At 43.3% G+C, this 11692-nt stretch overlaps 2 protein-coding genes across 8 annotated transcripts in view; both read right to left on the reverse strand.

Annotated features, from left to right (window-relative positions):
- LOC309501118 (polymeric immunoglobulin receptor-like) overlaps positions 1-7162 on the reverse strand; it is a 29616-nt gene extending 22454 nt beyond the window's left edge. Inside the window, exons 1-2 of one of the 4 annotated variants that reach the window (XM_082173152.1) lie at positions 6910-7162; positions 6405-6719 (exon numbers count right to left, since the gene is read on the reverse strand). In XM_082173152.1, coding sequence (XP_082029278.1) covers positions 6405-6719; positions 6910-6970 — 376 coding nt within the window. In that variant the 5' untranslated portion in view covers positions 6971-7162. Of the gene's footprint in view, positions 1-6404; positions 6720-6896 lie in introns of all 4 variants that reach the window. The other 3 variants (XM_082173146.1, XM_082173141.1, XM_082173139.1) reach the window with 3 other exon arrangements.
- A 292-nt stretch (positions 7163-7454) lies between these two features.
- On the reverse strand, positions 7455-11645 carry LOC309501168 (polymeric immunoglobulin receptor-like). Of its 4 annotated transcripts, none has more exons than XR_014206771.1 (6): positions 11423-11645; positions 10667-11002; positions 10286-10582; positions 10127-10189; positions 9435-10047; positions 7455-9268 (listed from the first exon to the last, which is right to left on the reverse strand). XR_014206771.1 is itself a non-coding variant. In XM_082173230.1 (6 exons), exons 1-6 carry the CDS (start codon positions 11508-11510, stop codon positions 9229-9231), a joined length of 855 nt encoding a protein of 284 aa, XP_082029356.1. In that variant the 5' UTR covers positions 11511-11645; the 3' UTR covers positions 7455-9228. The 4 variants fall into 4 exon arrangements, 3 of the variants coding, with proteins under 3 accessions (XP_082029356.1, XP_082029358.1, XP_082029357.1); XM_082173230.1 differs by having other exon boundaries at positions 9435-9465; XM_082173232.1 differs by lacking the exon at positions 9435-10047.
- Between the last annotated feature and the right edge of the window lie 47 nt (positions 11646-11692).

Below are 11692 nucleotides of genomic sequence, written 5' to 3' on the forward strand. Positions count from 1 at the left end.
AAGCAGAAGCAGAATCAGCAGTTCTCTTACGAGAGGTCTCTCGTACTTGCGTAAGAATATCTTACGCTAGGGGAAAACCTCTTTTCCTCGAGATATTGAAGCCAAAAATTATCCTTAATTTTGCAATAATGTAAAACGCATTGCAGTAGCATGCAGACATGGGCGAGACAGCTCGCGCGCCCATTGGCTGCTCTGCGGCAACTGCACCAGCCTATCGATAGAGGCTCCTCATGACGTCAGAACCAATGAGGGCGCTTCGCGCCCAATACGTCATGTCCCGCCGAAATCGGGTGGGGCCAGGGCTATAAATACGGCCCAGAGAGGCTGGTTTGGTCAGTTTTTTATCTCTTCAGCGGGCTCACGCATCGCTGGATCCTGAGAGGAAGCCGCGCCGTCTGATTACAAGCACCCAGCGGGATTACTCTGCATCTGAAGCTGCCGGTCGACAACTCGCCCCCTTCAGTCGCCGTTCCTGCTGACGCTTTCCGGCGTACATATCCTTTTCTCTGTTACTGTGTTTTGTGTATGTGTGTGTGTTCGCCGCCGCGACACACACTCTCATTGCACTAAAAGAGCCGGACGTCTTTTTCAAGACGCCCCTTTTCCCCCCAACCCGCAAAGCTCGCCGGTGCGCCCGCTTGCCTTGCCTGCTTGGAGGATGATACCTGCTCTCCCTCTGTTCGAGCCGCGCAAACCGCGCCGTTCACAGGGGATGTCAGGAGCGGACGGTCACGGGGCTAGCTTTCTCTCTCCCTCTGTTCGAGCCGCGCAAAATGCGCCGTTCACAGGGGAGGCTGGAAGCGGACGGTCGGGGTTAGTTTTTCTTTACGTACAAGAAAGCTACCCTGCCTCTGCGCCCCATTCACGCGTCAATCATGACGCTCTTATATGCTCGTGCATCTGAAAGCCTTTGTGTTCCCCCCTGTGGCTCAGTGGCGGAATTTTTGGTTTTTCACACGAGAGACCGGGGTTCGAATCTCGGTCTGACGGCAGATTAATTATGCCTCCAATGCTTCGCTCTGTCAGTTCCCTGAAAGGCGACTGCAGATGTGCATTTTGCAGCCAACGAGCGCCTTGTACAACCCGCTCGCCTGCACCCAAACACCGTTTCTATGGTTCCCGTGCGTCACTGGCGAAAGGAGAAAAGAGCGTTAAAATGTCCCGCCGCGGCTGGGCCGAATTCTATTTCTCATACATTTCTCATTCCCCACTGAAGTTCAGGCGACTGGAAATGTCATACTGCAGTGAGCGAGCCTGTTGTAATGCACGCACGCCTGCAGACAAACACCAGCATGTTGAGGCTCTCTGTTTCTATGGCAACTTCTCGCTCGTTCAGTTCCAGTAAATGCGACTGTTCCAGTGTATTCTGCAGTAAACAAGTCGGCGACACAGCCCGCTTGCCTGCACACAAACGCCGCTTTACGGCTACCCAGATAAATCCCATAGAGTGTATTTCCTGGTGTTCCGGCCACGGCCGATGGTGTTATGAGTGTAGACGAAATGCCAACTGCCCAGTGCTCATTCCTACACAGGAACACAGCCCGTCGCACAGGGCTCGCGCACATGAAATCGACCCAGATCGATTGCGCATTAAATGTGGTAAATGTGCCCACTGCCCAGTGCCCACAAACACTACGTTCTGCATGTCTCAAGGTTTCTGCAAAACGAAACCAACATGCATTCGCTCTGCTCAGGCAGACAATGCTCTCAGTGTTGTAAATGTGCCCGCTATCCCACGCCCACATTCACACATAGACATGACAGGTCTTACGGGACTCGCCCAGCCCTCCCCCTCTCGGTTGACCACCGCAGAGGAGTCGAGCGCGGGCAATCTGCCCGCTGTTATCAGCGCGCCCCCTGCCTCAAATGTCATAAGCGCGACGCTTATGTTGCAGCACACTGAAGCCCCTCTGTCGCTGAGCGACCAGAGCGCGCTTCGCATTCAACCCCTAGCCATTCGTGCAAACGCATGGGCAAGGCTACCCGGGGTTTCGAAGTGGGTGCTAGACATTATAGAAAGAGGCTATTCGCTACAGTTCGGTCGACGCCCGCAACGCAGAGCGGCGCGAATCGATACTACGGTGAAAAAGGAAGTAGCACACCTACTTCGGGCCGAAATAGCGAAGTTACTGAGCAAAGGGGCTATAGAACCCCTATCACAAGCTCAGAGCGAAGGGGGCATGTACAGCAGATATTTTCTGGTACCCAAAAAAGACGGGGGTCTCAGACCCATTTTTAGATCTAAGACGACTAAACAAAGCACTTCTGAAACGACGGTTCAGAATGCTCACGACCAAGAAAATCCTCTCGCAAATTTGCCAAGGGGACTGGTTCATGTCGTTAGATCTGAAAGACGCTTATTTTCAAATACAAATAGCGTCACGTCACAGGCGAATTTTGAGATTCGCCTTCGAGGGCCAGGCATATCAGTACACAGTCCTGCCATTTGGCCTATCCCTGGCACCTCGCGTATTCACGATGTGCATGGATGCAGCGCTCGCACCCCTCAGGCTCCGAGGCATACGAGTGCTGAATTATTTGGACGATTGGCTGGTTCTAGCTCGATCACAGTCGGAGCTCATAGAACACAGGACCATATTACTCGATCACCTCGAGAATTTAGGTCTCACAGTCAATTGGGCAAAGAGTTCACTGTCTCCCAGTCAGAAAATATCTTTTCTGGGCACAGATCTGGACTCGCTGTCTATGACAGCACAGCTGTCGCCGCAGCGCAGACTAAGTATTCAGCGCATGACAGAGATTTTTCGCCACGGCGCTTATTTAGTCCCGCTCAAAAAGCTTCAAAGGATGCTGGGTCTCATGGCTTCAGCATCCTCAGTGCTTCAGCTGGGTCTGCTTCGCATGTGCCCGCTGCAGTATAGGTTGAAAGCGCGCGCCGCGCAGAGCTTGGACCTCCGGTCTCGCGCGCCTCAAGGTCGATCAGAAATGCGTCGCAGCTCTGAAACCTTGGACAGTGACCGACTGGTACCGGTCAGGTGTAAGCCTGGGGACTTCCTCGAGTGTGAAGGTGGTGTCTACGGACGCCTCAACCTTGGGATGGGGAGCGCTGCTCGAGGGCAGACCGTTATTTGGCCAGTGGTCAGAACGGGAAAAGCTTCTGCATATAAACTGCCTGGAAATGATGGCAGTCGACAACGCGCTGATGCGCTTTTGTCCTCAGATAAAAAGACACCACGTCTTGGTCCGTTCGGACAACATGTCAGTGGTGGCTTATATAAATCACCAAGGAGGTATCAGATCCAGAATCCTTCACAGGCTGACGGAACGCCTCCTGGTCTGGGCTCAGCACAATCTGCGCTCGCTCAGGGCAGCGCATGTGCCCGGCCATCTGAATGTGGGACCAGACAGACTGTCCAGAAACAATCTGCCGACAGGAGAATGGTCTTTACATCCACAGACAGTCAAAATGCTATGGAGGACATTTGGCAGAGCGGAAATAGACCTATTTGCGTCTCAAGAGAACGCTCATTGTCAGGAATTCTTCTCCAAGAGCAGGGATGCGCTGGCCCCGCTGCCCGCTCTATGCGTTTCCCCCTGTCACGCTCCTACCCCAGGTGTTAGAGCGAATCAGGGAGAGCGGATGCCCAGTGCTACTCGTCGCCCCATTTTGGACAAACCAAGTCTGGTTTCCAGTCCTGATGCAGCTGACGAGTACCGCCCCGTGGCCGATACCAGTGAGGAGGGATCTCCTCTCGCAGGCGAACGGCTCGATCTGGCATCCTCGCCCGGAGCTTTGGTCCCTACATGTGTGGGCCATCAACGGGTACCTGTTAACCTCCCAGCGGGAGTGTTAAACACGATCACGCAGGCTAGAGCTCCATCTACGAGGCGGCTCTATTCCTCAAAATGGTCTGTGTTCACTAGCTGGTGTACAGCGAGTGGCACTTCACCCTCACGCTGTGGGGTGCCGGAGGTTCTCTCCTTTTTACAAGAGCTTCTGGATAAGGGCAGAACCCCATCCACGCTCAAAGTTTATGTGGCAGCCATAGCAGCGTTCGCTGAACCACCGCTTGGCCAGTCATTAGGAAGGAACGATCTGGTCATTCGCTTCCTTAGAGGAGCTAAGAGGCTGAACCCTCCCAGACCACCCTCAGTTCCCGTTTGGGACCTTTCCACGGTTCTGGAAGCCATGAAAGGTGCCCCATTCGAGCCAATACGGTCAATAGACCTGAAACTCTTGTCTTTCAAAACAGTGTTTCTTCTGGCTCTCGCTTCAGTGAAGCGCATAGGGGATTTGCAAGCGCTCTCAGTGAGCGCGACGTGTATGGAGTTTGGGCCGAATGACTCGAGAGTCATACTCAAACCAAAGCACGGATATGTTCCTAAATCCCTCAACACACCGTTTAGGGCACAGGTTATCTCCCTGTCGGCCCTGCCGGTATCTGAAGAGGAAGGGGATGCAGGCTTCCTTTGCCCGGTCAGGGCGTTAAGAGCCTATGTGTCTCGCTCATCTGTTTTCAGACAGACGGAGCAGCTCTTTGTTTTGTTCAGCGGACGTTCTAAGGGACTAGCTGCATCAAAACAGAGTCTATCCAGATGGATAGTTGATGCTATAGCGCTAGCTTACACATCCAAGGGCCTGCAATGCCCGATAGGTGTCAAAGCGCACTCCACAAGAGGCATGGCCTCGTCGTGGGCTTGGTCCAGTGGGATTGCCTTGCAAGATATCTGTATGGCGGCAGGCTGGGCCTCCCCGTCTACATTTATAAGGTTTTATAACCTCGAGGTTCCCGCTTTGCAAGCTAGGTTGCTCTCGGTTTAATTTTTCAGTATTGCCCGCCCGATGCTATCGGCTCGGGATGCTGAAACTGCTAGAGCGTCGATCACTGATCGCCTATATACTTCTGTGGGCAATACGTTAGTCCCCCATATTTACCAGTCCAGGCTGAGTTCGCCCTGGCTGTGTGGAACACTTGATATAATATGCTCTGATCAGAGCTCAATGTTACAGGAATGATGCTATTCTAGCCCCTCTTCCCGGATTCTCTGTGAGTCCCTTGTGATTAAGCACTGTATGAGCCCCGGGCACCTGCCCTTGGGACGTTAGTGTTATGTCTCAAGCACGCACGGCGTTTTACATTGTGTTCCCCTAGCGTAAGATATTCTTACGCAAGTACGAGAGACCTCTCGTAAGAGAACGTACTCGGTTACTAACGTAACCTCGGTTCTCTCTAGAAGAGGGAACGAGTACTTGCGTATCTTGCCGTGCATGCGTCATGTTCTGATTCGCTTCAGCGATGAAAAAAACTGACCAAACCAGCCTCTCTGGGCCGTATTTATAGCCCTGGCCCCACCCGATTTCGGCGGGACATGACGTATTGGGCGCGAAGCGCCCTCATTGGTTCTGACGTCATGAGGAGCCTCTATCGATAGGCTGGTGCAGTTGCCGCAGAGCAGCCAATGGGCGCGCGAGCTGTCTCGCCCATGTCTGCATGCTGCTGCAATGCGTTTTACATTATTGCAAAATTAAGGATAATTTTTGGCTTCAATATCTCGAGGAAAAGAGGTTTTCCCCTAGCGTAAGATATTCTTACGCAAGTACTCGTTCCCTTTTCTAGAGAGAACCGAGGTTACGTTAGTAACCGAGTACGTTTTCTGATAATCTGATCTTTCTGGTCAATGTGGAGAAAACTAGTTGTGTGAAAGACAGAAACGCCATCTGAAAGATAAAAGACAATAGCACACTATCAAATATTCCAACTAAACATTTATCTCTAGATTATGTATAATTTAGACACATTAAAGAAAATATTTTGTTAGAAGAATGACTTGAATAACTGTTTTATAGCATTAAAGACACAAAGGTTTGATGTTGCTAAAGAATTAATCACAATAATGAGAATTTGTTAAGACTTACTTGTCCTTCTCAGTGCCGGTGTCTGTGGTCACACTTACTGTCAAAATAACCAAATAACAATTATTGATTGAGTTTTACCTTTTCAGTTTTTAAATACAGTATTAAATATGTTTTACCTGGTTCTGCCTCGGTTACAGTGAGATGAACAGGATTAAATGCCTCTCCAGCAGAGCAGAAGTACCATCCAGAATCACTGAGTCTCAGTCCAGTCATCAACACAGTGAAGGAGCTTCTCCCATCATCACTGATCTGGACTGATGAATTCTGGGATGTGTCAGTCCTCTTCTCAGTGTAACAGCTCTGATCTTTATATCTGCACCACTGTTTGAGTTTATTCTGATATTCAGAAGTGTAGAAACACTGGACACTGACATTATCACCTTCATGTCCAGATACACTGCTGCTCATCACAGACACATTAGGAGCTGAACACAGAGTCATTTGAGATTATTAAATACACACAGTATGTGTGAAGTCAGAGAATTTGACATTAGAATGTGATTAAAATAATAACAAAATCTCATACCAGACTGAACCTGGAGATCAAGCTCATATGTGACAGTCGGTTTTCCATCAGTCTCCACAACACAATAATAACCCCCATTATGTGTTGAGTTCTGCAGGTTTCTCATAGTCACAGTAAAGAGACTCTGATCAGGATGATCGATTACTGACAGATTCTCCTTTGTTGTGTTTGTGTATGTACGATTACGAGGGGTTTCTGAGAACCAGTATTTCTTCTGCGGTGGGTTTTTCTCATCATAATGACATGGGATGGTGACAGATCCTCCAGTCTTAACAGTTACGGTGTGATTTGACCCACCGCTGAAGTATTCAACACCTAAACCAACAACACACACTGTTATTATGTCCAGGATTAACAGTAAAGAACTTCTTCATTTGTTCTATCTTCACATAAAAAAAAAAAAACACATTAAAAGCAACATGAACAGCTGAGCATACAATGTGTAATTACAAAATCATAAACAGGATATATTAGAAACAAAAACAGAACAACATTTAATATTCACCTAAAGTGAGCCAAAACCCGAATGAAATGTAGAATATTTTTGTCTTCTGGTACGCGGTCATTGCGATTGCTCCTGCTTATGTGTCCTGTATGAGGTGTTCACTGCAGTTCAGTAGTACAACTGCTCAGCTTCTGCTTTCTGCACTCATATTATCATAGACAGAGGAGGAAATGCCCTTACATGTCTTGGACCTCGTGGAGAAGGGGTGAACAGACTGTACATATTCATAAAATACAGTGCAATCAATATTTCTTCCATTGTTTGATGGGGGTTCAGTATCAGTTATCAAAAGTATCAAAGTTTCAATTTGTGATAGGTAATACTTCAGGTTTCTAAGAATGAATAAAGTTGTGTAAATTAACATTAATTTATTACAAACAAAAATGAATTAACTACGAACAAATTTATATTCATCAAATAAACCTTAATAAAAAACAAACAATACATTTAAAAAAAAATCACTCTTACAGTAATGCATTAACTAATTGTAATGAACTGAACGTTACTGTAAAATGTTACCAAGCTAAATTTTTCTTTGCATGCATGCATGCATGTCTATGTCACAGGTAGTAATGCATCTTTTGCAGGTATTAAAAGTCACATAGTTTATCAACTAAAAGTCTAAGTTGTGTAGTTTTGTTTATGTCTGTGCATATTAACTTTCATGATGCTACACAACCCAGTTTATCTTGCAGATTCAAAATGAGAGATATGTGTGTAACACATGATGATCGATTAACCAAACACAACATGAACTAATGACAATTAAATCTCCAAATACTGACATTTCATCCAGTTCTACTTATGACCATTACAGATGTAACTGACATCGGGATTTATTAGGAGAATTGACAGGAAAGAGTACAATTTTAGCGGGAACAAATACAGTGTGTCAAATACACAGGAATCACCAGCTGACGGATTTATGTTCTGAAAACTTTGTGGGAAAAGTGATTTGTAATATTTCTAAAATCATTCTGTGTGATTGGAAAATTATTTAAAAGGTAATGTTAGTACAACATTCTCTTAACCTTATTTTACTTAAAACATAATATTGAAATTGAAAATGTATTTTCAATATTCTAAGAATATCAAATATCAATAACATTATAAGGACATTACAAGAATGCTGTTCCAAGGACATTTTCTGTCAGCATTATATGCAAAAATTCATCAAGTACAAATAACATCATACGGATGTTCTGAAAATGTTGTTCTCAAAACATTCACACACTGTTATGAGAACGTTCAAATAAAAACAATCATGAAGACGTTCCAATAACGTCTATATAGTTTTTTCATGAAAATGCATATCAAATAATGTTAAAAGACCATTCTATAAAAGTTATTTAAAGACCATTTTATCTTAACATTTACAAAATGTGAAAGTTGTGACAGAAACACACACTTTGCAGTTACACTGGTTCTGCTAAATGTCTCTCTAGATTAACATACAAAATTCATACTGTGTTCATTTGGAGTCCTGCAGCGAACCCAACCGTATCCCTGTGTGTTAAATGGAAGTGCGCAGCCATTTGTAAATTGAATGTGTGAAGCTTATGGGTGTCATAGTCATTTTAGCTGTACTAAAATAGCCAATGCTGCTTTACATTTCAAACTGTTATCATATTACTTTATTATTGTAATCATAAATGCACTGATTTATAGCACAAAGAGTTTTACTGTTTACTGCACTTTGTCATTCTTATAGTTATTTAGCGGCTAATAAGTCTTGCACAATCAGAAAACAGATTATTCCGCAATGCACAATAAGGTGGAAAGCGTCAGTCTCAGACAACTGCACACAAAAGGGCAAGACAGGCAGAAATTGTGTAAAGCTGGGACTAAAGCCACTGTTTTTTTTAGTTTTTTTTTTAGTCCACCTGAAGTCCACACAGGTGCACTAGATTAACTATATTCACAAGGTTAGTTCCACCAGAGTTTAGTTAAAGTCAGTAAACTAGAAACTGCTTTATTATTAACTTATTATAAACTGCTTTATTATTTTCTATAGTCTGTCATGCCACTATTTAATTATTGCAGTAACTGGTTTATGATAATCCCGCCCCTAAATGACACTTAAAAACAAACTGAACTGTGGTTGGTCACTTTATATGTCAATCAGACCAGCACTTCCTGTCTGCATGGGGGGTTCCTGGCCAAAATATACTGCAATGAACACTTCCTACTGCAGAACTAAAGTCTTCTAACTGCTAACCTTGACAGTAACAAATACAAATCTAATGAGTTTCACAAAACCTGTTATTTATCGACAGACAAAAGTCCTTCTGCTCAATGTGGAGAATAATAGTCTGATCTCTAATTCTGTGACTGACAGAAACGCTCCATCACGTGCCATCTGAAAGAGAGGATATAGAAAGATATGACAACAGCACAAAGATAAACATATAAGTGCTAAACAAGACACATCATGTAGATTTAAATCACTTTTTTTTCTTTTTTTTTTTACATTGCTCATACTGTATTTCAATCAATTTGAATAATGAAACCATGTTAATACTAACATGCTCCTCTCGGTGTCTGTGCTTACAGTTGCTGTCAGAAATGAAAAACAGTTTTTTAAAAATGGGAATAAAGCAAAAAAATTATTATTATTTGATGCACTTATATTACCTGGTTTTGGAAAAGAAAAGAAAAGACAACAACACATGCAAAAAATAGACAAAATGTTTAGAAATAGAAAGAATTCAACTGTTATGTGAATAAATTAGTTGCACTTATTTCGATAATCCACTTTAGACATTCTACTAACTATGAGTAACTTTGCAACTTGTCGACTAACACTTAGTACTAGCAGACTGTGGTAAGGGTTATGATTAGGGTTAGGGTGAGTAGAATAAGTTGACATGTAGTTGCAAAGTTATTTATAGTCAGTAGAACGTCTGTTGGGGAAAAATAAAGTGTTAGTGGATATTAAGCAGACAGTCTACTAACACTCTAATGATGATTGCTATAGCTGACATGTAGTTGCAAAGTTAGAATGTCTAAAGTGGAGTATTGAAAGTGTTACCAATACATTTATAATAATTTAATCAGGCCATGATAGAAAATATAAATCCTAATTAATATTTTCCTTATCTAACTGGTTGCTCTCAAATATTTATGTGGTCACAACTGCTGTCAAAGAACAAAAGAATAAAATAATACAATTATTTATTATGAATTTATCATAACCACCAGTAAGAGTCTGCATTACCTGGTTTTGGTGCAGTGACAGTGAGAACAGGAACATGTGGATCTTCAAGAGAGACATCAGGAACTGAACACAGAAAAAGATGCAAACATTTTTTAGTCTTATCATCTTAATTGTCCAGCAGGAAAACCTATAAAGATTTGATTAGTGAATGAGTTTTACCAGTGACCATGAGTTGAACAGAAACCTGGAGATCTCCAGCAGAGCAGAAGTACCATCCAGAATCACTGAGTCTCAGTCCAGTCATCAACACAGTGAAGGAGCTTCTCCCATCATCACTGATCTGGACTGATGGATTCTGGGATGTGTCAGTCCTCTTCTCAGTGTAACAGCTCTGATCTTTATATCTGCACCACTGCTTGAGTTTATTCTGATATCCAGAAGTGTAGAAACACTGGACACTGACATTATCACCTTCATGTCCAGATACACTGCTGCTCTTCACATACACATCAGGAGCTGAACACACAGACATGAGACATTTGTGATTTATTAGGAATCAGGATCATAATTATTCATCTGAATGTGAAACTCATCTCATACCTGATTGAACTGTGAGATGAAGCTGCTCTGTTTCATCCACTTGAAATATTCCTTCAGTCTCCTCAACACACCAGTAAGATCCAGTGTCTTCATGCTGCAGGTTTCTCATAGTCACAGTAAAGAAACTCTGATCTGGATGATCGATTACAGACACTTTTCCTTTGGTTTCATTAGCATATGCCAGAATAGAGCAGTAATTATATGCTGATTTTGCATGAAAGCACCAGTATTTCTTGTGTTCTGTGTATTTTCTGTCATAATAACATGGAATAATGACGGATCCTCCAGTCTGAACCGTTAACTTTCTGTTTACTGATCCTGTTGTGCATTCAGGACCTGCGCAAAGAAAAGTTCAACTTTAGTTTGACTTATTTGTCAATGTTAATGACAAATAATCATATTTACATACACATGCTATACACCATTTCTTTTAAGTATCAGTAAAAAAAACTAAAAAAACATAGGAAACTCAAAACATGCGCTTGGACTTTTTAAAAAAATCAAGATCAAGTCAAAATCAATATGACTGTATAAGGTAAAATGCAGTATTTTTCTAACTAGTCACCATTTCTTTCAAAGGCACTTTTTATCTTCACTAGGTTCATCTTAAATAGTCCAGTGGCATGACAAATTAACTTCTCTATAAATAAAAGTCTGTAATTATAAAATAAATATTGCAAAATGCTGTTTGAAATAGTTTTAGCTGGAGTACAGCAGAACATGCCAACTAACCGTATGAAGAAACTCAACACTTGCCTGTTATAAACCAAAGGAAAAACACAATGAACTTCTTCAAACTGACATTCCTTCTGGAAAAAAGTTGTAATGTTTCTTCTCTCTGCATCTTTTTTGCGTACGTCTTCTTTTCCCTTTCTTAATACCACAGAAACAGCGTATCACTCAAGGTTTGCCTATGATTTAATGCTCTAGCTGTATTAGACTCACTTCCTGTATCCGTGCTCTGTGCTTGCTCGTCATAAAACTACTGCAGTGGGTCACACCATAAATGGGTTGTTTGTGGTCAAC

Source organism: Leuciscus leuciscus (assembly GCF_965113295.1).
Source record: "Leuciscus leuciscus genome assembly, chromosome: 6".
NCBI classification, from domain to species: Eukaryota; Metazoa; Chordata; class Actinopteri; order Cypriniformes; family Leuciscidae; genus Leuciscus; species Leuciscus leuciscus.

What these genes read in the sequence shown, in the direction of transcription:
- LOC309501168 (XM_082173230.1), bottom strand. Translation starts at nt 11,510, where the DNA reads ATGCAGAGAGAAGAAACATTACAACTTTTTTCCAGAAGGAATGTCAGT. An exon ending in TCATCTCACAGTTCAATCAG is followed by an intron (nt 10,583 to 10,666) that starts GTATGAGATGAG and finishes CTGTGTGTTCAG; the next exon opens with CTCCTGATGTGTATGTGAAG. An exon ending in TGTCACTGCACCAAAACCAG is followed by an intron (nt 9,466 to 10,126) that starts GTAATGCAGACT and finishes CATTTCTGACAG; the next exon opens with CAACTGTAAGCACAGACACC.